The sequence below is a fragment of the Scleropages formosus genome, chromosome 20 (genome assembly GCF_900964775.1).
Source record: "Scleropages formosus chromosome 20, fSclFor1.1, whole genome shotgun sequence".
NCBI classification, from domain to species: Eukaryota; Metazoa; Chordata; class Actinopteri; order Osteoglossiformes; family Osteoglossidae; genus Scleropages; species Scleropages formosus.
In genome coordinates this window covers 18,883,042-18,906,815 of record NC_041825.1, presented here as the reverse complement: position 1 = coordinate 18,906,815, position 23,774 = coordinate 18,883,042, and the positions used below count along the sequence as shown (strand labels likewise).

At 49.6% G+C, this 23,774-nt stretch overlaps 1 protein-coding gene across 1 annotated transcript in view; it reads left to right on the top strand.

Annotated features, from left to right (window-relative positions):
* Positions 1–23,763, top strand: part of LOC108940053 (E3 ubiquitin-protein ligase SMURF2) — a 42,370-nt gene extending 18,607 nt beyond the window's left edge. Inside the window, exons 2-20 of the mRNA XM_018761873.2 lie at positions 2,266–2,304; positions 3,274–3,382; positions 6,529–6,662; positions 7,969–8,034; positions 8,766–8,850; positions 9,408–9,491; positions 11,136–11,338; positions 12,477–12,561; positions 13,142–13,300; positions 13,503–13,553; positions 18,797–19,004; positions 20,194–20,297; positions 20,617–20,731; positions 21,047–21,225; positions 21,309–21,446; positions 21,696–21,816; positions 21,927–22,128; positions 23,145–23,220; positions 23,390–23,763. Coding sequence (XP_018617389.1) covers positions 2,266–2,304; positions 3,274–3,382; positions 6,529–6,662; positions 7,969–8,034; positions 8,766–8,850; positions 9,408–9,491; positions 11,136–11,338; positions 12,477–12,561; positions 13,142–13,300; positions 13,503–13,553; positions 18,797–19,004; positions 20,194–20,297; positions 20,617–20,731; positions 21,047–21,225; positions 21,309–21,446; positions 21,696–21,816; positions 21,927–22,128; positions 23,145–23,220; positions 23,390–23,489 — 2,258 coding nt within the window. The 3' untranslated portion in view covers positions 23,490–23,763. The remainder of the gene's footprint in view (positions 1–2,265; positions 2,305–3,273; positions 3,383–6,528; positions 6,663–7,968; positions 8,035–8,765; positions 8,851–9,407; positions 9,492–11,135; positions 11,339–12,476; positions 12,562–13,141; positions 13,301–13,502; positions 13,554–18,796; positions 19,005–20,193; positions 20,298–20,616; positions 20,732–21,046; positions 21,226–21,308; positions 21,447–21,695; positions 21,817–21,926; positions 22,129–23,144; positions 23,221–23,389) is intronic.
* Positions 23,764–23,774: the final 11 nt, after the last annotated feature.

Here is a 23,774-nt window from a genome sequence, read left to right as displayed (position 1 = left end):
CTGTACCAGTACACCAATGTGCGTGACCTGTTCACACTCCGTCTACATGTGCTTCATCTTGAGACTGAATCCAGACCTGGTGTTGTCATTATAATACTAATTTTTGTGGCATGTAGGAGGGTCGCTGTGCAGTGGAGTATGCAGTTTGCTGAAAGCACTTGGGTGCTGATGCACCACCTCTGATCATCAGCTGGTGACTGTCGAATATCTGCCTCCCAGTTCTTTGGTTTCTCTGCAGCATACCTTGTAATTGCCCTTTTTTGATTCTCACACATTTGTTCAAGGCAATTTACAGTGTTGGAGAATCAACTTTTATCCATTTACACAGCAGGGTGTTCGTAATGTATCAACTCATGGTAAGTAGCTTGGTCAAGTGTAGTAATACTAGGAGAGGGATTGAGACCCAAAGACTGTGGTTGCAAAGTGATGGCCTTAACCAGTATGCAGTCTGCTGAACCTCATAGTGTCAGTGAGGAAACCAGAGTGAAACCAGTTGACTGTTCATACCCGTGAACTTTAAGAACAATGTAAACCAAACACCGTACTGTGAAAGCATGTCTGTGCGTGAACTTGGGTGTTTTACATCGTATGCAAGGACTCGCTGTATTTCTGCACACTTTCAGTTTTAAACTCGGACCAGTTTGTTCAACCGAACAGTCACCAAATCGGGTCAGGTCATATACCTCCGGTCCACAGCGGCACTTCCTTTCCAGAGATTTGGACCTATGAATAAGTGGTTACCTGTTCCATTTGCTGAGCACTACCCCACATGGTGTTCAGTTGTCATATGTTGGTTGTGACACATGCTTTGAGCCTTTGCTCTTTTCCCACTCCTCTAGACCTTTTCCTTTTGGTGTGGATTTCTCAAGCTGTATTGTCTGTCCTCCTTAAGAACCATCTCTCCATCTTTAGGAAGAGATGGGAAGAGAATCTGTGCAGTTCTCTTGGCAATGTTCAGGTCTGTGGGTTCAGTTTGGCCCGCTGGAGCTGTAGGGGCATCTTCAGTTTCCTTATAGCACCGCCTCCTATGCAGGTGCTGGAGTCCATCTTGGTGCTCCGCCCCCTCGCGTGACACGACTGAACACCATGGGTCTGCTGTCTGCTTTGGATTATTACAGGATGGGTTTGAAGACACCCTCAGGGCCTGATGTCTGCAGTGACGCACTTCTTTCCACCGCTGCCCCCAACGTGTGATGTAACAGTGTGTCCCCCAGGAGCTTGGACTGCGTGTGCGCGGAGTCCACTCCCACTACTTCAAAGAGGGTCTGACACAGGAGGCGGGTGGGGGTGGAATTCTCCTTTTCCCCTCTCTGTGTGTCCGAGATCCCAAATGAATGTGCACCTTGATGGGTCTGCATCAGGAGAGTAAGGCCAATGGAGGTGATAAGAGGCAGGCTGCAGCCCTGGGCATGGCTCAGGTGTTTGGTAGTGCCGTATGCCAGCTTCTTGTTGGAAGGTCTCAAGTTCCTCCCTCCAACCCCACAGACTCTGCTGCTTCCACAAGTTGAATGTGGGTTAGGGAGGGGTCAAGTAGGAGATCCTGATGCAGAGGTTTGTTTGTTTGGAATGACCTGTGAGCTTTTCTGCATAAGGCCTTCAGGAAAGTTCCTCCCTCACAGACTTAACCCCCTGGGTAGTGGAGACTGCTGGTTCGCTGACTTGTTTCTTAACGTCTAATTCGGTGACTGATGAACAGTTGGCCGTCCTTCAGGAGCTGCTGTTCCTCCTACAGTCCTATCCAGCCAGGCTGTCCTACACGTACACTTGGCAAGCTCAGGTGTTTGCCATGATCTCCGAGCCCTGACAGTGATGTGTGTGTAGCTCTTGCATGAGTGTGAAAGGGCAGCCCCTGTAGGGGTAGTGTAGCCTGTAGGGAAACCTTTGCACACTCGAGGGTGGAAAACGGCTTTAAGCTCAGACGTTGAAGAATTGTTTTATTTCTGCAAACTTTTTAGCTTTGTAAATGTGTTCAAGTATTTAGAATTGAAGTTCCTTTTAGTGGTACTGAAGGCTGGGTGTCAAAGCACTGTTTGTTCATTGTTCATTGCTTCTGGAAGCGTTATGTGTTGAAGAACATCATGGTTCGTGTGGTGCAAGGTGGTAGTTTGAAAGTTTTGATATGAATTCTTTTTGTTTTGTCTCCTAAAACATAGTGTTATATGTACTTTACTGAAATGTACAGAGTCCTTGCTACTGAGGTTGTACCATGAGAATTGGTGCAGTCATTTCTATGAGATGGTAACATCTCCTCCTCTTCTCTTACAGTCCTGTGTGCAAAAAACCTGTCGAAGAAGGACTTCTTCCGTAAGTAACCTATTTTTAACGTTCTATTTCTGTGCCGCTGTGCTTTGGGCATTATAGTGGGGTTTGTTGGGACTTGTCCTGAGGGCTCCCGATCTCTCTAAAGACATGTGCGAAATGTGGGTCAATGCTAAGAGAGAAACCCTAGGCTTGCTGCAGGTTTCCACCAAGTGCCAGGCTGCAGTTAACATGCAGGGAGGATGGCTTTTAAGGCTTTATCAGATGTCGCTGTTCCTCCGAGTGTCTGCACCGCAATCTGATTTGAGCCCAAGATGATATATCCAGATTATTCACTCTCGATGGAGCCATTCTGTCTGCACTGGAGAAATGTGACTAAGTGGCATCTAATGCCTAATCTAGTCTGCCTTAGTGTACTCAAATATTGCAGTCTAGTGTCTTCTGAGCTGTAACACTTGATCATCTGCTGGAATCTGTTATTACAGTGAAGTGATCCTACACATGAGGAAGCTGAGACTAACTCCCTAAAGCACATTTTAAGTAGTGTTTGGAAGTGAAAAAGAATTTGCATCTGAACATCAAAAGCTGAAGACGTGATTAAAAACCATGGCAACTGGCAGTGAGAGTACATGATGTAACTGTAGTATGGGTGTGTGCGATGCCGCTCTTCCCCCTCCTGCTTGCAGAAGGAAGTCCCCATGTGTGATGGCGCGTGTGGGAATGTCAGGGAACAGGTTTCACCTGCGCTAGGGGAAAGCCCACAGTATCACAGCCAGTGACAGTGTTGCTGTTTTGTGTTCATTTGTGGTCTGATGTCAGTGCATCTGTTCCTTTCACAGCCTCCCATGCTTCTCCAGCTTGTGCAAGAAATGTGACTCTTAGGGATAACAACTTCCTCATGAGTGGCAGAGCATATTTGAATGTTAATATTGCTTAAGTAGTGTGTTGTTCTGTGTTGATTGAAGCTGGTTTTTGTACCCTGACTTCCCTTTCCCTCGTCTTCTCTCCATCCAGGGCTGCCGGACCCCTTTGCCAAGGTGGTGGTGGACGGCTCTGGGCAGTGTCACTCCACTGACACTGTCAGGAACACATTGGACCCCAAGTGGAACCAGCACTATGATCTGTAAGACCCCACTGTTGGCCCTGGCTTTGGCTTTAATTAACAGGCTGATCATCGCAGATGTACTGGAGCTGTTAGCTGCTGCTTGCAAGAGATGGAGTTTGCTGTGCCTTTGTGAGTGATGGAAGCCTGTTCTTCTCATGCTGATCTGCCCCCGAAGGTGTTCAGATTGGTCTAACAATCAGTTATTCTTCATTCCCATATTATACTACACACTCAGATGATGGATCAGTGGAAATGGTCTTTGCTTCAGGCTTTCTCATGTTTGTATGGTTGATAGGCTGTCCTGCTGCCTCCAGAGAACACGTTGCCTTTTGTGTAATATGGGAACTTTAAAGAAGCCTAACCCCCAAGTCTGAAATTGACTGACTCGGTTTCTGCTTTGTGAGCCTCTCACTTGGCATATATGGGTGATGAGGGTGAATTTCTGGTGTGTTGTGATGTTATCACTATGCTATTGTGCTCAGGGCATTTAATCGAAATCCACAGTCCATCGATTAGCAGCAGGAGTCTGGCGAATGGAGTGCTTTGCGGCACTGCAAAATGTCATTAGCAATTCCACACTAAGGGGTTTTACCCCATTAAAACAGGATGGCTACTGTCTGCATTTCACTTTATTGCTCTGCTGGCTGCTTCATGTTGATCTTTCATCTGCATTGTCTACTACGCAGAATGGGTTTCAGTCGGTGTGCAGCTCAGTTCAACTTTGTATATCTTTCTATAGCACCCTTACAACTTGCCTTAGTGACTGCAGGTGTTGCCACAGTTAACAGTATTACCAGCCTAGGTGACTGAGTAAAGGAGTGGTACAGCAGGTAGCAGTGGCACTTCTCACTTCCTGGACACTAGGTTTGAACAGGGCTTTTAAACCAGTGTCGTCTTTATGGATTGTTTTTCATCTGGGTGCTCCAGCTTCTAACCAAAGTATTGGTGGCCAACCCTGCATTGGACAAGCAGTTACTGGTAACTGATGGATGGATGAAGGGATGCTTGGATCACATTTAGAAACTACCTTGGAAGAAAAGTTAGAAAGACGACAGGAGGAAAAAAAACTGACAGTTGAGTTAACCCTGAACACCCACCGGAGGTTGGCTAACTGCATACCTGCTTCTTCTGTTTGTGAACTCAAATTCTCAACTGTTCGTAGTATTTGTGTGTTGAATGTTGCTGTTGTAGGTATTGGTGCGGAACATGTGACCTTTGACCCACAAAGCTCTCCGTATCCTGGAGTGGCTCAGACAACAAGAGTCATGTTCTACCTGATGTTTCACTGGAGAAAATTGGCATTTCTGAGCAGATAATTCATGGACACTTTTTGTAGTGATGCCCTTCTGGTGTCTGCAGTCTGGGCAGTTTGGAGTCTTGGGGGTTGAGGCTAGAGTAGCTGAGGTATATAGACTGGGCTCTTACCAGCATGCTGCGTGGAACATCGAGCACAAAGCTGGTGGTACAAGACATGAAGCTTGGCCAGTGCAGGTTCTTAAGGTGCACCAATGGCGTCTGTGCCTATTCCTTCCTCCCGGGGTATAAGGGCGCCAGGCTATCGGAACCATTTTAAGCCAATGTGTAAATGAAGTCTGCCCCTCCTTCCACCTGGGGAGTGTTGGTGATGTGTGAGCAGGGAAGATATGGACTTGTCACTCGCGGTGTTTTGTGGCCCACTAAGGCCTAAGGAGCAACCCGGCTACGCCGGCCCCTTGACTGTCTTAGGAAATGAGTCGCATGCCAGGAATAACAGATGGAGTCTTGCTGGCAGAGCGCCACCCATGAACTCTTCATCCTCCCCCACACACTCACACCGGCATGCAAGAGCCGTCAGATGGACTACGATTGTTTATTACGCTCATGTGTATATCTCTGGTTGTGTGGTTTTTCGGGACCCATATGGAGGCAGCTTTCTAGGCAGCCCAAAGTTCAGAGGATGTGGGAGAGCTGGCAGAAGCAGATGGTAGCCTTGTACAGCAGTGCCAAAGTTGGTCCTGCGGGCTCCGTGTCATCTTTGACAATGTTCATCTTAATGCTCTGCATCTTTAGTTGACGTATTATATTGAAAGGTTTGAAGGAAGGTTTGCACATAACAAAGCTCTTGGGTGTTTTCCTGTCTGGTTTGTTTTCCCACCTTGCTTTGATCAAGAAAGAAATGTGCGTATTCTTTATTTTGCAGATGCCTTTGTCCAAAGTAACCTAGTGTGCTAAAGGCCAGTTAACTATGTCACTATTTCAAGGTCTTCATAAACATATGAAATGGACGGTTGATATATCACCCTGACAACTTGAATTGCAGAGTCAAATGGATTCCAAGCATTGTTCAGTTCTTTTGGCAGGGATATAGTTTGTCTGTATGTGTGTGATATAATGAAAATGGCAAGGAGGCCAGAAAGAGGTTAAAGCAGACTTGGTGTTACATCACTCCTCCTGTTTTGGCAGAGAGGTTTAAGGAAACATTCGCTGGCGTGTCTCTACCCCTTAAGAAGCTGGGAAAAGGTAGGTGTGACAATGGTTTCTCTGTCGCTGCTATAATTAGAGCCATTCGGTAAGTTTACAGTAAGTGCTGTCTGCCAGGGGATGGGGGCTGCTTGACAAGCCGGGAGGACAGGGGTGGACATCCTGTGATTCAGAGGAACTCACCTGATGGCCCCCGCTTGCAGACGAACAGTCACCCTTGGCTTTAAGACTGTGTTTACCATGGCTTTGTCTGAGATCATCTGGAAAAGTCCCAGAAAAGGAAGGAATGCAGAACCAGCAGAGCTGGGTAGTCGGAACAGTTTTTCAGCTGGCATTGTGTTCGCATCTCTCGCTCCAAGTCTGGTCACTTACTGTCTAAATAATGAGTTCAATAAAAGAGCTGAGCTGTAGTGATGGGGGGAGAAAAAGCTGCACACTGAGCTAGGACAGTTACCCATGTAGGCAATACAGCTTCTTGTTTTCATCCAAAAACTTCTTTCGACTTGTCCAAGATTTCTGCTGATGGCCAACAAGTGAAACCTGTAGCTAAGGCGGCTAGAAGCAGGGAAGGATCAGGACTCTATCCTTCAGCAGTTTGTTTGAAGTGGTGTGAGGTTTGCTTTTTTTTTTAATGGACAACATGGGGAGTTTCTGCTCCTGCCACACTCACGATCACTTAATGTGCAATGTTCCTCCCCCAACAGGTACATTGGCAAGTCGGACTCCATCACCATCAGTGTGTGGAACCACAAGAAGATACACAAGAAGCAGGGCGCTGGGTTCCTAGGGTGCGTACGGCTCCTGTCAAATGCCATCAACCGCCTCAAAGACACCGGCTGTAAGTAAACATTTTGTGTGTTGTGCATTCGTGTTTCAGTGCTCGAGACTACAGTCTTGTTGTATGCTGCAAAAGATTCCCCTGAAAATGGCTTGCTGATGAGATTTTGATTTATTCATAAACTTGTTATGTTGTTGGCGTTTACCTAATTGCTTTAATAGGTTACATTAAATACAAAAAACAGTTACGAAGGCTGCCGCCATTAGGCCGTATCGATCGGCTGCTACGTGGACGTCTGGCCTTGTTTTGATCCTTACTCCTGGCTCTGCTCGGGTGCCAGTCTGGCTGAGTGGCTGGCAGCCCATTTACCAGCCCCCACCCCAGTTGTGTACACCTCAGAGCCCGATTCACTTATTTCAGGGCTTCCTGCACCTGGTCTAAGGCCTTTCCCAGCCTGGTCAGTGGATTGTACCCCCCCTCCCCTCTTCTACACTGTTCTGGCCAGTGCCAGCCACTTCCTCTGAAGTTTTGGACCAGATTTGGACCAGATTCCTGAGAAAGCATCTTGGACGCTTTCACACAAATAGTAGTTTGCTTTCTTAGGCATCTCTCTTTGTTCGCATCTTCACGTTGTTCAGGTCAAAGTGCATGCCTGCACCTGAAGATCCTCTTCCTGTCAGCCCAGAGATTTGGTTTATCCCTGGGAGCGTTGTTCTGTTTGCTGACTGGAGCGTGTGCCACTGAGCCTCTGGGGCTCCGTTAGGGGAAATGCCGGGGGGGGAATCGTCGAATATATTACATTAGTACTTCAAGTTTTTTTCTCGCATTCTTGTGTTCCCAGCTGTTTCCCCATAAACCTCAAATGTTTGCAAGTTTTAGGTTTCACATCTTTAACTGTTCACCATCGCAGCCCCATAAGCCTTTGACTGTCCTTGTTTAGTCTAGACACGCATCCTGAACAGATTGGTGTTACAGTGCAAGAGTGAGCCGACGGTCGCATTCCCGGCGTCTCGAGGCAGGCCATTACCCCTGATGCGTTCGCTCCGCCGCCAGTACAGGCCTGAGTATTCGATTACAGGCGCACATTGTTGCACATGATCACTCTTGAAAGAACAGGAGAATGCAGGATGTCAGCGGTTCACCGTAACATCTGTTAACTTTGCCGCTTTGTTTTTCTTTAGTCTGCATTTTGACTGACCTGGGAGAGTTTCTTTCGTGATCATCTCATGCTGTCATTTGTTCTCTTTCGTGTTTATGCAGTAGTTAGATTTAGTCATTTTTGCAGCGTTGACCTGATGTGAGGTGTTCTCAGTGTGTGTGTGGCCTTTGTTCTTGTGGATGCTGATTTTAGTCCTCTATTTGACAGATCAGAGACTAGACCTCAACAAGCTGGGGCCAAATGACAACGACACCGTGAGGGGCCAGATAGTGGGTGAGTGCAGGCGACTACCTGTCGGATCAGGAGTGAGCCGCAGCATGTGCGGTGGGGCCCCTCTGTCTCTGACCTCGGTTGGACCCGGCGGCGGGCAGGCTCTGTCTAGACCCAAGTCTCGTGTGCTGGGATGCCCCTCCCACCCAGGGGTCACTGAGCGTCACACAGATGTTCCTCAGAACATCCACGGTCTCAGAGAAACATGTTACTCCCATGTTGGAGTAAAAATGGCATTCTTGGTAGAGAGAAGGCGGTTGGTAATGCTTAGCAGGTAGTGCGGTTGATGGAGTTTTTCAATACCATGTTTAACCTGAGCTCTAAAAAGGGACCCTCATGTCTTAAAAGCACCATGTTGCTCACATACTTTGCAATCTCCCCTCCCCCAAGAGCTATGCGGCATTCAGACACAACCCTGTGCCTGCGGGCTTTGAGGGATGGCATTCGCTACCCTCCTTCTGTTCTCTCCCCCTCATTAAACTCTCACCTGTCATCCATAAATCGGAGGCATCTGAGGTGTAAAAAGTTCATACTCTGCTTTGTCTGACAGGGCAGTGTTCACCTAAAAGCATATTTTTGGACATTTTGTGTGTTAAAAGCTCTGAAAGGCAATCTTTTTCTGGTCTACTAAACATTTGCCTTGTGGACAGTGGGCTCAATGGAAAGCCCAGAAGTGTGTGTTGAAAAACGCCCACATCATTGCTAACGTGAGCAGCCCTTCTCTGCCCGTCCAGTGAGCCTACAGTCCAGAGACCGCATCGGAACCGGGGGTCCCGTGGTGGACTGCAGCCGCCTGTTCGACAACGATTTGCCTGATGGGTGAGTAAAAGTGCTCTGGCCCTTTCTGGACCTCATATCCGAGTTTACTTTAGCAGTTCCTATGGCGGCTGCAGAGTTGCAGACTTTCTCATGTGTGGGGCGCGTAGGATGGTCTCTTCAGGAAAGACAAATGGTTCTGTGTCTCAGGAATTCAGATGGAGTTTAGCTGGATCAGAAGACCGCTCTTGATGCTAACCAGGGGTCGTCCTGCTTTGGGAATGCATGTAGAGGTGGGGTGAGCACTTGAAAGAACTTACCTCCACAGCTGGTAACAGCAAAGTGCAGGGGTGGAGGACAGCTGAGAATACTGTGCAAGTCATGCGTAGCTGACCTCAGATTAGAGTTTAGCGCTTTTAAAGGAAAAAAGCGGTGTTTCACAGGGTCTGAGTACGTGTTTTTGAAGCTCCGCGGCACACGCCGTCTCCAGGGACCTTTCCCAGTGCTTTGCGTGCCGGGAATCTGGTGGTCCCACGCCGCTTCCTGGCTCGTCGGCCGCAGAGCCTGCGCGCCGTATCCTGGAAACGACGCTCACTGTCTTTCTCTGTCTCTCTGTCTAGCTGGGAGGAGCGGAGGACCGCTTCCGGCCGCATTCAGTACCTCAACCACATCACACGCACCACCCAGTGGGAGCGGCCCACAAGGTGAGTCTTGCACCTGTTGCTGTGTGTATAATTTGGGAACGTGTGGAAGTACTTGGACGCTGGGCACAACTGGACCCGTTATGCAAAGTAAAGGCGATCAGCCTTGAATGTCCTTAACGCTGCCCTCACCGTATGTGTTATAACCTGATGCTGTTAGTTGAGGTCTTGTTGTGTGCCACATATAAACATGGTGACTTGTGACTTTGTACTCGGGTATAGAAACACTGATTAAAAGCACCTAAGACCTGCAGCTTAATCCTGATTTTAGGAAAACAGGCTCTTTTCCACATTTCCAGTAGCAAGGTCCCCCAAGAAACCTTGGATCAACCAGACTGGCTGGTGTTTTTTCTTAACCCCTCCGACCGTTTTCTCAGTCGTCCTTAGAGGCTACTCAAATGGCTTGTTTTCACAAAGAAGCAGGGTGAAAAGTGATGGGAAAATGATCGGGTCATTCGACGTGGCCGCAGGGAGGGGCACGCAGCCATGACACGATTTACAGCTTTCACTTCGGGGTCCTCCCTGCGCCGTTCCCAGACTTAATGCAGGAAGCAGGGAGTACTGGAAGCGGGGCCCTGTCAGCCAATGGCTTTTTATCACACTGGAAGATGTATGGCCAGCCTGCAGGACTCCTGGTACCATGTGATAGGAGTACGCAGCCTGTGCTGCCAGGCAAATATGCAGACGGCTGCGGCAACAGCCGACCTGTACCTACGACAAAAGGATGGAAAGGAAAATGAAGCCCCGCCCCAGCAGGTCTGCTCCGGCAACTGGAAACATAAACGTTGGCCTTTTGAAAGGCTGCATCGGCAGCTCTGATTAAAGAAAATAAGCAAACAAATAAATCAGCCGCTGGATGTTTTTCTTCACGTTTTGGGGTGGTGAGCTCTGGGAGGATATTGGAGATAACCGAGGCGTCGGTGGCTCCAGAGGCCGAGACACGGAGGTCTGTGGGACCAGACTGCAGTCGCCCCCTTCCACCGGCCATGCCGCTTCCTTATCAGCCTCTTTCCTGTCGCTTGAGTTCAGGGGCTGGCTGTCGGCCCCTCGTGCTGGAGACTGCAGTGTTTGCGTCTCTCACACACACACACACACACACACACACACACACACACACACACACTCTCTCTCTCTCTCTCTCACTCACACTCTCCTGCTTGATCTGTGCAAACCTTTCTTAATTTGTCTGATCCACGCAAATCAGTCGATGTAAACAGTGAGGGTTTTGTTTCCTGCCACTTGGTAGTCGCATACACCAGAGTTCCAAAATTACAAGCCTCAGTGTACTCTGTTTAGCTCCATTGTGGTGGAATGATCTCCCTCTGTCCCTCAGAACTGCTGATTCCTTCTCAGCATGTAAGAAAATTTGTGTCTTTTGGACCCTCTTTTCTCATGATCTCATGTCTGCTCCATAAGCTTGTGCTACCTTATCTAATAAAAGTTGTACTCTCCCTATTCTAAATACAGCTATGGTTGGTCACATGTGCTGGTTAACAAATGTAAATGTCTGGAAGCAGCGCTTCTCACTTGGCAGGAGCTTCTGAATATGATACCTCTGCAGCTTGGGTTCGGAGGTCATTGAAAGGGCTTGTCGTTACTATATCAGGGCTTTACGTGAAACATATATGTGTCTTCTCACCATCACAGGCCTGCATCAGAGTACTCCAGCCCCGGGAGGCCGCTCAGCTGCCTTGTGGATGAAAACATGCCCATTGTGAGCACCAATGGTGCCTCCTCAGGTCAGACCAGCGACCAGAGGGCTCAGGAGCGCCGCGTTCGCTCCCAGAGGCACCGCAACTACATGAGCAGGACACACCTGCACACGCCACCGGACTTGCCCGAGGGCTACGGTGAGAGACTCCAGTCTTCTACTTGCCGTTCCTCTTCCTAAAAGACGGAAGTGCGCCAAGGGCCAAATCTGAGGGTGTGAGGTTGTAAACCAGCAATGACAGCTTGGCAGCCTCCCTGGCCCAGGCTGCCTGTCTTCCATCCTCTCAGAATGTGTCGCACACCCCGGTGAGATGCGGCATTGGTCCCCCAGGAGGGACTGGGACCGTGCAGCTTGAGGGAATAACGCTGCTGGAGTGGAGCTGTGATTGGAAGTGCAAGGGAGGTAGAGATGGGGACATATTTGGTCCTTTTTTCTGTGAGCAGCTAATATTTGCTGCTTGTTTTGTCGATTCTAATGGTTAGTGTTTGTAGGTTAGTCTGTTCACCTGGCTGGTCTGTTCCGCTCAGTGTTTGCAGCTGCAGCCATTGCTAGGTAACCCCACCGAGCAGCTCCACCACTATGATTTATATTAATTAAGCAGCGTAAGGGGTGGCAGAGGCCTATGTGCTGTGAATAATCTGTTTTCCTCCCATTTCCTGCATGCTGGAGAAGTTCCATGTCTTTTATGCTTTTATTTCCCTTTACTTGAGATACCTGACTAAGGTTGCTTGATACCTGGAGACTGAAGTGTTGATGGGTCTAGAGGATAAATTAGAGGCTGTTGCTGCTCAGTCCTCCACATCATGGCCTTTTTCAGTTTTGTGCCACACCGTTTCTCGCAGTTTGCCACCAGTGTTGTCTTAGAGTCGCTCAGCAGTCAGCCGTTCTATTTTGGTTTTTGTTGGGGGTGACCATCGTCCATCTTGCTGCAGAGGAAAAGGCGTGTGTGTGTGTGTGTGTGTGTGTGTGTGTGTGTGTGTGTGTGTGTGTGGGGCTTGGTTCCATGGGACGCATTTCTACAGTGGTGCCAGGAAGACCTCAGTGGCTGTAGATATTTCTGTCAGTGGTGATGAATGATCTCACAGATGCAGCCTTCCCTTTCTGTCATGAGAAAATTCCCTGTCAGTCTCCTCCTCCATCCATGAGTATTCATTTGGAGAGGCACGCACGTCTGTCAACCGAATTTCATTCATCTTTGTGCTCTCTGGCCTCTGCTACTACTTATTCCTTTGTGTCTCATGTGAGTGGTCTTACCACTGTATGTCTTCCATCCACAGAACAGAGAACAACACAACAAGGCCAGGTGTACTTCCTACACACGCAGACGGGGGTGAGCACGTGGCACGATCCCCGTGTCCCCAGGTGAGACACACCTGTTCTCTCGCATTAATCTCTGTTGGCACTGGTGCTCGCACACTCCAGCCAGGCTCTGTGTGAATATTGACGTTGTCTCGTCAGCAGCCGTGGAATACAATCCAGTAGGAGAGGAAACTCAACAGTTATGTTAAAGTGCAAGCCAGTGTCCAGCTGCAGCAAGAGAGAGCTGGACAAACAAATGAGGCTTAACTGTTATGTGACCCCAAAGCCAGATTTGCCTGCAACTCTTACTGGTGCTTGTGGCATGGTGTGTTTAACCACTGTTTGTAACCGTTAAAGCTGACTGGGAGCGTAGTGCTGTGCGATTACCTTTTGTGGTTTGCTAAGCTTCTGACCGCCAGTTAAACGATGACAAGATCACTGAGGCCCGTGTGCTTACTGTAGTCCTGAATCACGGGAGCTCATGGGATTCCAGCTGAAAAGGTTGGATTACACAAGAAAAAAACTCAAAGGGAAAATATTCTTGGTTTTCTTTGAATTATTTCCTTTGTTACAGAATGGAAGTCTGGCATGTGGCATTTTAGGTGTGTGTTTGTGTGTGTTTTGACTAGTCTCTGTTTCCCAGGGATCTTAGCAACGTGAACTGCGAGGAGCTGGGCCCGCTGCCACCCGGCTGGGAAATCCGCAACACGGCCACTGGCCGCGTCTACTTCGTGGACCACAACAACCGCACGACACAGTTCACTGACCCGCGTCTCTCTGCCAACCTCCACCTGGTGCTCAAGTAAGCCACTCACCGGCGCAGGGACCTGTTTGGGGGGGGGACCCTCGGGGCGCTCTCCAGGAGGGAAGCGGCTCTGGGTGGACTCGGATTGTTTGGTAGCGGCGGGTTGCAGGAAGGCTTGAATACCTCCCCCTCTAGAAACTCCTATTGGTCTACTGCTGGCGCCTGTCTAAGACCAGATTTTCTTTGTTTTTGTTTCCAGCAGCCCCAATGGCTCCCGCACTGGCATCGAGAGCCAGAACAGCAACATCAGGTAAGGGCTTCCTTTCTTCCACCAGGCTGGAGGAGGCCGTCACACATTCAGTCTGCACATTTCGATTCCATTCCCTGTGCCAGTGGTATTCAGCTGAACTCCAGTCTTACCCTCACCTTCCCCTCCTGCACACTTGTATCACTTTTTGACATCTTATGTGTTTAAGGGAAGATGGAGACCTACTTGAGTCTGTTCTTCCAGATTCCAGAATAGGAGTACTTGGTCTGATTACTGTGTCCGTGCATCCAGAATGCTTCATGTAACTTAGTGATTTCTCTTATCTTCCTACTGTACCAGAATTTTTTAAACCCCCTCCTCCTTTCACCCCCCCCATTCAGGTTTTTGGAGAGGTGTGACAGTTTGGCCATGCAGTCTTGAAACAGTTGCTTTGGGTGTAAAGGGAAAATGGTGGTTTAACCAATGGAGTTTCTAGAGGGGAAGGTAATGGAAGTGCAATGCCATTGAGTTGGATTGGGTGTTTTGGTCTTTCTCTTTCACACAGCTGTTTAAACATGGGCAATAATGTGAGGAGTGGAACCATCTAATTACCATGTTATTACCCTCAGAGCTCGGTGCAGGCACACGATGGTTGGAAGCAGCTCTCTGCTTTTGGAACTGCTGATCTCGTGCAGGGAAAGCGAACTCGTGGAAGAGAGGCGATCGGGTTTCCCTCCCTCCTCCTCTTGCTTCGACAGCTAAAAGAATGTTCTTTTTCATAAATTCAGAGCAAAATCCTGCAATAACATGGCTTGCCACGGCATGCGTGTTTGTGAGCCGGCCATCCGCTCGTGTTCACAAATGTTATCCGTATGTGTGCAGGAATTTTAGCTCAGCGCGGCGGCGCTTGACGTCACCAAGGAGCCTGAGTGAATCCGTTTTGCCAGGTCGTGTGCATTCGAAAATTGACCGCGCTACGTAAAGTAGCGAAAGGTACACCGAGAACCAGAAATGGAATGCCAGTGAATGTGCTGCAGTGAAAAGAAGTGAAATGGGGGGGGGGGGTATCTCCTCCAGTGATGTATATGTAAGTCACATTATCAGGGAAGGTGAGGGGATCAGGGCTGAGGAGGGAAGCAGCTGTGATTAGCAGGAGTCACTTTGCCAAAGCTGCTGGTGGACAGCCAGAACTGCTCAGACGGCTTTTCCTTCTGCAGATGTGGAGCGATGTGGTTTCCTCCTAAGCCGTCTGGCTGTGAAGGGGTGCCCGCTGTGGGAGGAGCCTCCTCGGGGAGGGGCTTCAGCCAGCATTCTGTTTGCAGCTGGATTACAGCCTGAAAAGAGGTTTCCGAGGGGTCCGATCAGGCAGCTCGTGAGATGGATAACACATTATGGCACAAAAGCGTCAGATGCATCATCTTGCTGAAATGGATCCCACGTGCGAAGTTGAGGTTAGCTCTCGGAGCATACGGTCAATGCGCGCGCGCTCTGCGGGAAGAGGCTGGGGGTGTAATGTTATAACATGAAGTGGTCCGGTGACGGTCGAAGATCTGTGACCGAACAGCGTCCGTGGTGCACTCCCGCTCAGCTTGGCGGCGACTGCATCGCAGCGACACCATTCAGCCTCTGACTGGCTCGCACTTGTTCTTGTCAGGTGCTTCAGCATTTAGCAGAGTGTGTCTATTGTTTATAGATCTGGTGTGACAGCAAATAAGCGGCAGTTTTAGCACCGACAACCATGTAAACGTTCAAAGTGAAACCAGATGGCTCAGAGGGGGTGATGAGAGCATCTGTGTGTCGGATTAATGCACCGAGGAGCTGGCAAGTGAGCGCGCAGCGGGTATGTGAAGGGTGGCTCTGTAATGCCCCTCCAATGGCTATGGCAACGCCCAGCCTGCCGTTCTCATACTCCCCAGAGCTGGAAAATGTATTAGAATCCAGTCCTCCTGATCATGCCTGTTTTCTGGCATGCCGTCAGAACATCTGTGTTTTATCAGTGCTGGGCTTTCAGAAATGCTGTCTAACACCCTTGCCCCACAAAGTTTGTTTTTGTGTGTATGTTTTTGCTACTTGAGTAGAATAATAATTTCATATTGAGTACAGTTTGAATCCAGTACCATTTCTTGCTGTATTAGCAGCTATGCAGCTACGGGCTCTCTTTCTTTATTACACGGCACAGTTTTAAATTTAATTATGGCACAATATTTGAGGTGAATGTCTTGAGGTTCAGCACTGCAGGGTGTCAATGTCAGGAGTCTGTTCCTGTCTGAAGACATCAAGGCCTGGCAGCGTTGGGAGCCAATGCCGCCGAGCAACGTGAAGGGGCGTCGCGCTCCGTGTTTGGGTACGAGACACTCTGCAGACCCCGCTCCTCTCCCCGGGAGTCTGGCGTACAGGAAATGAAGGGATTGGAAGATGGTGCAGGGCTGCAGCGGAGCCTGGGCAGGGCCGGAGTCTCCTGTGGGGGACGGCAGGATGTGGTCGTTTAACGCAGCCAGACGGGGCCTCCTGTCTCCCTCTCTCCTGACACCATACCACCCGCTCTCTGATCCCTGGGCTGACGCACCAGTTTCCGAGTTTCCCCTGGTTCGTTCTTCCTTTCTCCTCTGTGATCTGTGGAACTCTGGGTCACAGTGAATGTCCGTCCAGCTGTCCCGCCAGGCTCCAACCCGTAGGAACGAGACTCGGCTCTGTTCCGACGGGCTCTGGAGATGATTCTCCTTGTACAAACACTGAACTGGGATTCTTTCACCTCGCGATTTCACTTTGTGGGTCATAGTGTGACTTGCAAAAACTTTCCTGCACTCAGTGTTTGTTTTTAAAATGGTCCCAGCTCTGAGATTCAAAGATCTCAGTGTTTTCTGTCCCATCTGTGCTGGAGCGATTAAAAAATCTACTTGCAATCACCGTTTCCGCGCAGTCTCTGCCCTCTCCCCCACTGGAAGAACTGTATGTGCGCAGTTGCTTGGAGGCAGGTAGTGCTGTCCTGTCCCCACTGTGGGTCTGCTCCAAACTAGGTTTCTGTGGCGCTGCCAAGGCGAAGCGGCCCAGGGGGACGGTCGTGCACCGGAGGAGTTGAAGGTGGGTGGAGAAACCCATCTGACAGGCGGAGTTTCAGCCTCCACACCCAAAGCCCCTTTGCTGCCGTGTTCCTTGGGGCAGAGAGAATGGCAGCTCTTTATTTTTCCTATCCTTGCTGGTGTCAACATAAGGGTTGTCCCACCAGCTTTTGTTTATTTTAGTTGGGGGGGGGGGACTGAAAGAGCAGATTCGTGACCGTTCAGCCAGGAATGCCTCCACCTGCTTTGTCGTCGCTGTCGAACTTGCTTATCCAACGGAGCATTTAGCCGAGTCTGGAGAATCCTGTTAAAACGACGGCTTCGGTGGCGGAACAGTTGGAGGATCCAGCAAGACTGATGCTTCGTCGCTGCGTTAACTCATTTGGCTCATGGTCACGTTTGTGATTTTTAATATGTTCTAGCAGCTACGTTTGTACTACGTAAGAATTACGCCCTGTGTACGTGGGATGGGCTGAAGCACACCGGTCAGCTGTTGTAATGTTCACCAAGTGCCTCCTGGTTTCTGACAATGAAACTTAAAGCGATGAGATTTTATTTCGAAGAATGACCCTTTAACGCGCGTGTTGTAATGCTGAAGAATTCCGTATCGCATCCTGTCTTGATCGCCTTTTCGGTGAAAAGCAGTATGTTTAAGTCACTCACGCCGGGCTATTTGGCGTGGAGTGAAGTTTTTCACCTGATAGCCAGCTGTGTAATGCTGGCCATTTTTTGACTGGAACAACTGAGCCGTTGAATGGTGGCTTCTCGTGGCGCGGGATCCGACCTCGTTGGCTGGCGTGCGTGCGCACGTACGTAAGGTCTTGTGCCTGAATAACAACTCCGGCTTTCCGCGCGCAGCAATGAGGCCTGTAAGCGTGCGTACGTGCGTGCGGCCCGCTGTTCTTGCCGCGCGCCGAAGGTCAGCGTGCAAATAGTAACGCTGCAGCCATGTTTCATAAAGGGCCTTTTCATTCCCGAGTGCTGTGCACGCCCGTCTTGCGGCTGCCCCTTCCCCGAACTTTGGCCAGGTCCTCAGGAAGCTCTGCCCTGCTCGGCCGACTCGGGATGGACCGGGGCGCGCTCGGTTCACGGGTTCACGTTCCTGCCGCGTCTGCGGATGGGACTCCGGGCTCCTGTTCTCCTACTGCAAAAAATAGCGTATAATAAAACTTACTGGAGGTGAAATGTCCAGCACTTGTCATTGTTTTTCACCACTGCGGTGATATTTTGAGATGTATAAAGTTGGACTGGATTTTTTTTTTTTTTTTTTTTCGTTCCCCTGAGCATTTCTAAATTTATGTTGAAATATGTGGAAGTTGTCGTGTTTCAGAAGCTCTGAATTTAAACTGCAATGTTTTTAAATGTATTTTTAATAACACTGTGCCATTTGAAACTTTAAAATTATGCTTCATTATATGGTTCGAGGTTTCCAGCCAAGATTAACTCCATTCCATTTTGTTGAAGGGAACTTTTTTCATTTTTCCTGACGTGGTTTGAAACTTGGGACACTAGTCTCACTTTAACCTGGTGGGGCCTCAACAACTGCTGATAAAATAAATACCGTCCGACTTAATTACACAGGGATGCCCTTAGTGCCGGCACCGTTTTTCTTTGGAAATCCAAATATAATGTTTGCCTTTTCGCGGCAAGAATGTGAGCGGGCAGAGGTGTGTTCCACGGCACCACTCAAAGTCCTGCCGGGTGGGCAACCCCTTTGTCTGGCCCCCGGGACAGTAGACGCGTTTGTGAGCCCCGCGGTTTCGGGAGCGTTCGGCTCCTCCGTTGCGGAAACCCGTTCGCCACGAGCCGTGTGGGTTGTTTTTTTTTTTTTTTTTTTTTTTTTTTTTTTTTTTTTTTTTTTTACGAGCCCACCCAGACGCCGGCTGGCCGGCCGAGCCCTACCGGTATTACGTGGGGGCCTTGGGTGTCTGTGGCTGGAGGCTCTGGAGGGGAGGGGAAAGGAAAGGAAAGGTGCTGGTTTGTTTGAAGAGACGGCCTGTCGACCGCCCGGCTGACTCCTCTGTCTGGGTCGCGTGCTTGCTGACGTTAACAGTGCCATCATCCTGTCGCCGCTCTCCCATCTAATCTCCCCTCCGCAGTCTTGTGTTTGGCAGCGTGCCCCTGCTTGGTGCCAGGGAACGGTGTCGGTTCAACATGTGTTCGAGGGTCACAGATGTGCGCCTGCTTTCTCAGCTCGTGCTCCCTCTTTCCCACCCCCTCCTCACGGCGCTTCCCTGCGGCCTCCAGCCGTCAGAATCAGCTGAAGGAGCAGCAGCCGCCCCAGCAGGCCCTGGTGTCGCCCGGCCAACTGCCCGAGGACGCCGAGTGCCTGACCGTGCCCAAGTACAAGCGGGACCTGGTGCAAAAGCTGAAGATCCTACGGCAGGAGCTGTCCCAGCAGCAGCCCCAGGCGGGACACTGTCGCATTGAAGTGAGCCGTGAGGAGATCTTTGAGGTGAGTGACGTACACACGCGCGCAAATGCGCTGCGATTGTGCTGCCGCACGCTGCTTGTTTGACTGCCTCTTTACTCGGCGTCTGGCGCTGCTGCGGAACTCTAGATCTGCAGGGCCTCCAAAGCTTACAGCGGACACCGTGGCGTGGCTCATTAAAGAGGAAAAAGGGAGCAAAGGGGTTCGTCAGACGGGGCTCGCAGGGCAGCGTCGCTCTAACAATACCTGGAATGTTGTGTAAAAGCAGCGAGCGGCGGCTCGGGAGCAGCAGGCTCTCACAGTCATCTGCTCGTCCGAGGGGAAGACATTCCTGTGGAGTGATTTCAGCAAGGAAGGGGAGGTGCGCGGCTCCGGCCAGACATAACTTCATAACTTAGCAGGACAAGCTGAGCTATAAAAAATATTACTTCATCGCCAGCCTATGGCTGCTTGAGGAGTGGCAAATGTTAGTCCTTTGTGTGCCTGCATGTGTGTGCACACATGCAAGTTTTTTTTTATTTTTATTTATTTATTTATTTATAAAAGACCAGTAAAAGCTCCTATGGACTATAATGCAGTAAATCCTCTTTACTAAACACACCCCTTAGAACCCTGTGGTATCTTGCAAAAGGAAAACACATCTTTCTTTATTGCATCCAGAATTTCAAAATGCTGTTTTGGGTTTTGTACATACAAAATATGGATTCCCCCCCCCCCCTTTTTTTGGGTGAATTTTTATGCAAGCGCTTTAAAGTGTTATAAGGTTGGTGCTGCTGCCCAGGACATTTGTCCCTTTCAGAAGTGAGCAGGACGGTACGAAATGATTCGTGCATTGATCCGCCCCTTCCATGCGCTGAGAGGGAAAGACACTTGCGTTGTACCACGATCATGCTGGTACATTCCTGCTATCCCCCCCCCCTCCCTTCCCTCAGGCACCACCGTGTGACTGGGAACCCAGAGTGATAATGGACTCTATGAACAACTTGTTCCCTATATTACATATTCAGAACTGCCTTTGAACTGAAGAACCCTTTGCAATAGGGACTGAGACAATGGTAGCAAACAAAATATGCAGGCAGTTTAGATATACCCAAATGAAGCCTGATTTTATGCTGTTATGTTTAGTGTTTATCTCAGTTCAGTCTTGAACTCCAGTATTGGTGAGTTTCACAGCAGAACCAGTTATGTCTTCTGTGCTCCCATCCTCTCTCAGGAATCATACCGACAAGTGATGAAGATGCGGCCGAAAGACCTGTGGAAGAGACTGATGGTGAAGTTTAGAGGAGAAGAAGGTCTTGATTACGGAGGGGTGGCCAGGTACAGCACAGACTTTCTGTACCATCCTCCACAGAGGGACTTATTGACAGAGTTACAGATAGACCCAGTAATATCAAAAGCTACTCTTTTGACACGATTAATATGAAAACATGTACATCATTTCAGGAGACTGGACTGTGGCAGGATCACAAGTTTTTGGATACCAAAAGCTACAATGGAGACTTTTTTTTGGGACTGATACTATATTTATGAACTCTTACGAACGTGTTGGAAGAGGGTCCCGAAAGTGTTCTTTCCACCAAGGTATAAATAGCAGCCCAGGTTGTTTTCATTGTTGTCAAATCATTTGTTTGCACAGGGAATGGCTCTACCTGCTGTCACATGAGATGCTGAATCCTTACTACGGGCTTTTCCAGTACTCCCGCGATGACATCTACACGCTGCAGATCAACCCAGACTCGGCAGTGAACCCGGTGAGCCGGGAGGCCCGGAAAGAGCAGAGTAGGGTGGGGGCCCACAGGTGGCATCTGCCGTGTCTAGTAGCTACAGGCTGTGTGGCCATCTGTGAAGAGCTTAGTTTTGCCAACATGTCTTTGAATCATATTTGCTTGAGTCACTACAGACAGTTAAGTTTTGGCTTTCCTCAGTGTTGGCATCTCATGCAAGTTTGTCCTTGGTGTTGGGTGGAAGTCCAAGAGTGTCCGAGGTCCTTTCCAGTAAAATAAACACACAGTCTGAATGTAGTGGCCCAGCGGCTGCTGAGACAAATCCTCTCTCCACTCTTCCAGGAACACTTGTCTTACTTCCACTTTGTGGGGAGAATCATGGGCATGGCTGTGTTCCATGGCCACTACATCGATGGTGGCTTCACATTGCCCTTCTACAAGCAGCTGCTGGGCAAGCCCATCACCCTAGATGACATGGAGTCTGTGGACCCGGACCTGCACAAGAGTCTGGTGTGGATTCTGTAAGTGAGAGACCACCACCTTCAGCAGGACCCGATCGTACACTTGTGCCGCTTACCACTGTAGTTTGGTTTGTTGCCGGCAGGGACAATGACATCACGGGTGTGCTGGATCACACCTTCTGCGTGGAGCACAGTGCCTACGGGGAGATCATCCAACACGAGCTCAAGCCCAGCGGCAAGAGCATTCCCGTCACCGAGGACACCAAGAAGGAGTATGTCAGGTGAGGGAGAGCTGGTGTGAATGAGCGGGTAGGACCTGCTCAGGGGTTTGCGTTTGTTTGCAGGGATTGTCTGTGTGACCTTCAGTAAGGTGCTTTACGGTGAGGAAGAAATGAGCTTTAGATTTAAATCCTAAAGTATTCTTCTTGAGGGACATTTTGTACCTTGGCACCACCAGAGTCCTTTGAGTCCGTTTCTGACTGTACGGTACAGCGGTGCTCGATGATTAACCGCGACGTGTCCCTTTACAGGCTGTATGTAAACTGGAGGTTTCTCCATGGCATCGAGGCACAGTTCCTGGCCCTTCAGAAGGGTTTCAATGAGGTCATCCCACAGCATCTGCTGAAGTCCTTCGACGAGAAGGAGCTGGAGGTACAGGCAATGAGTTAATGTTTGCTCCTTCTCTTTCCGAACAACTTAGCTTTTCATTCAGAGCTCACCTCTGCCCCCCCCATCACCCCGTACATTTGTGCTCCCACCAGCTCATCATCTGCGGGTTGGGCAAGATTGACATCAACGACTGGAAGGCCAACACACGGCTGAAACACTGCACTCCCGACAGCAACATCGTCAAGTGGTTCTGGAAAGCGGTGGAGTCGTTTGATGAGGAGCGCCGGGCACGGCTGCTGCAGTTCGTCACGGGCTCCTCCAGGGTGCCGCTCCAGGGCTTCAAGGCTCTGCAAGGTAGCTCTCCAACACGTGGTGCTTCACCTCTGTGGGTTCATGCCTAAGCCAGCTTTTTGAGGTGAACTCCCTGCTGGATTCACTGGGGATTTCAGCAGCTATTTCCAATGTGACCCTCTGGATGTTTTCAGTTACTAGAATTTGATTCGGCGGCTTACGGATAAATCTCTACAGACAGGAGGCCCAGAAGCATCCACGCCACTAGCCTGGCGGGCTGTGTCTGCGCGGTGGGCTGCCGAGACTGGGTAGCACAGTAGTACCTGTGGAATGGTGGCACCAGGGCAGTAGCTAGTGTAGCGTTTAGAACTGTGGCCTTGCAAAGAACCCCGGTTCAGATCCCACCATCCGCTGTAGTTCCCTTCATCGAGGTACATGCCCTGAGTTGATGCAGGAAAAGTTACCAAGCTATATGCAGTACTGTGCAAAGTTTTAGGCACTTTGGGGGGGGGGGGAGCTGTAAAGTGAGAATGCTTCCAAAAATAATGCTCTTAATTAATAAACTTCCTACAAAGCTTAGTAACCATCCATCGTCAACAACCACTTGGCGCGACGGGTCTGGGGTTCGAGTCCTGTTTAGGATGCCTTGCAATGGGCTGGTGTCCTGTCCTGGGTGTGTCTCCCCCGCCCCCCTCCTCCAGCCTTGTGCCCTGTGTTGCTGGGTTAGGCTCCGGTTCACCACGGCCCCTCTTGGGATTAGTGGTTTCAGACTCTGTGTCTGTGTGCGCGCATGCACTTTGTTTCTTTAATGACACACAAAACCCTTACTGTAATACTGTAACTTTTTGCAAAAGGAATGCTTGGAGATCTAAAATATGCTCTTTCCCATTGACAGTAATGCAGAAGACATTAACTGAGACAAATTTTTATGAAACATCTAAGTGCCTAAGACTTTTGCACAGTACTGTACATAATTAACCTAAGACGTTGTGAAGGGAAGTGTTGGAGAAATTGAGCGTTTTTTTTTTTTTTTTTTTCCCCCCCTTCCTCTCTCCCTCCTCTGTCTCTTTGGCTTGCAGGTGCCGCAGGGCCCCGGCTCTTTACCATCCACCAGATTGATGCCAGCACTAACAACTTGCCCAAGGCCCACACCTGGTCAGTCCCACAGGCACCTGACACTGATAGCACTTTGGACAAATCTAGCTGTATCGTTTCGTGAAAAATAAGATAAGCTGCTGTTGGTATTGTGATTGATCCGAACACAAATGGACTGGAAGAGGTAGTGTGTGCGTGCAAAAGACTCAGCTGCCCATCTTTCCTTCAGCTTCAACCGGATTGACATCCCGCCGTACGAGCACTACGACCGGCTGTACGATAAGCTGCTGACAGCCATCGAGGAGACGTGTGGCTTTGCGGTGGAGTGAGCAATGGATGAAAGTGGGGGGGAGTGGGGACACATGGCACAGCTCTGCCAAGAGCCCGTGCCCCCGAGTCCCATCCTGCAGATGGTCGAAAGGCTGGGCACAATGCGAGCGGCCGACCAAACGGATGTGCGGGAATATCCCCTTCCCCTTGATTCGACTCTCCTGTCACTTCTCAGCTGCTAAAGACTTGACTTAATTATATTGGAAGCTACAAGAATGCTTTTTTTTTTTAATTTTTTTTTTTTTTTTTTTTTAAATAGTTGCATTAAGATTCTCCCCCCCCCC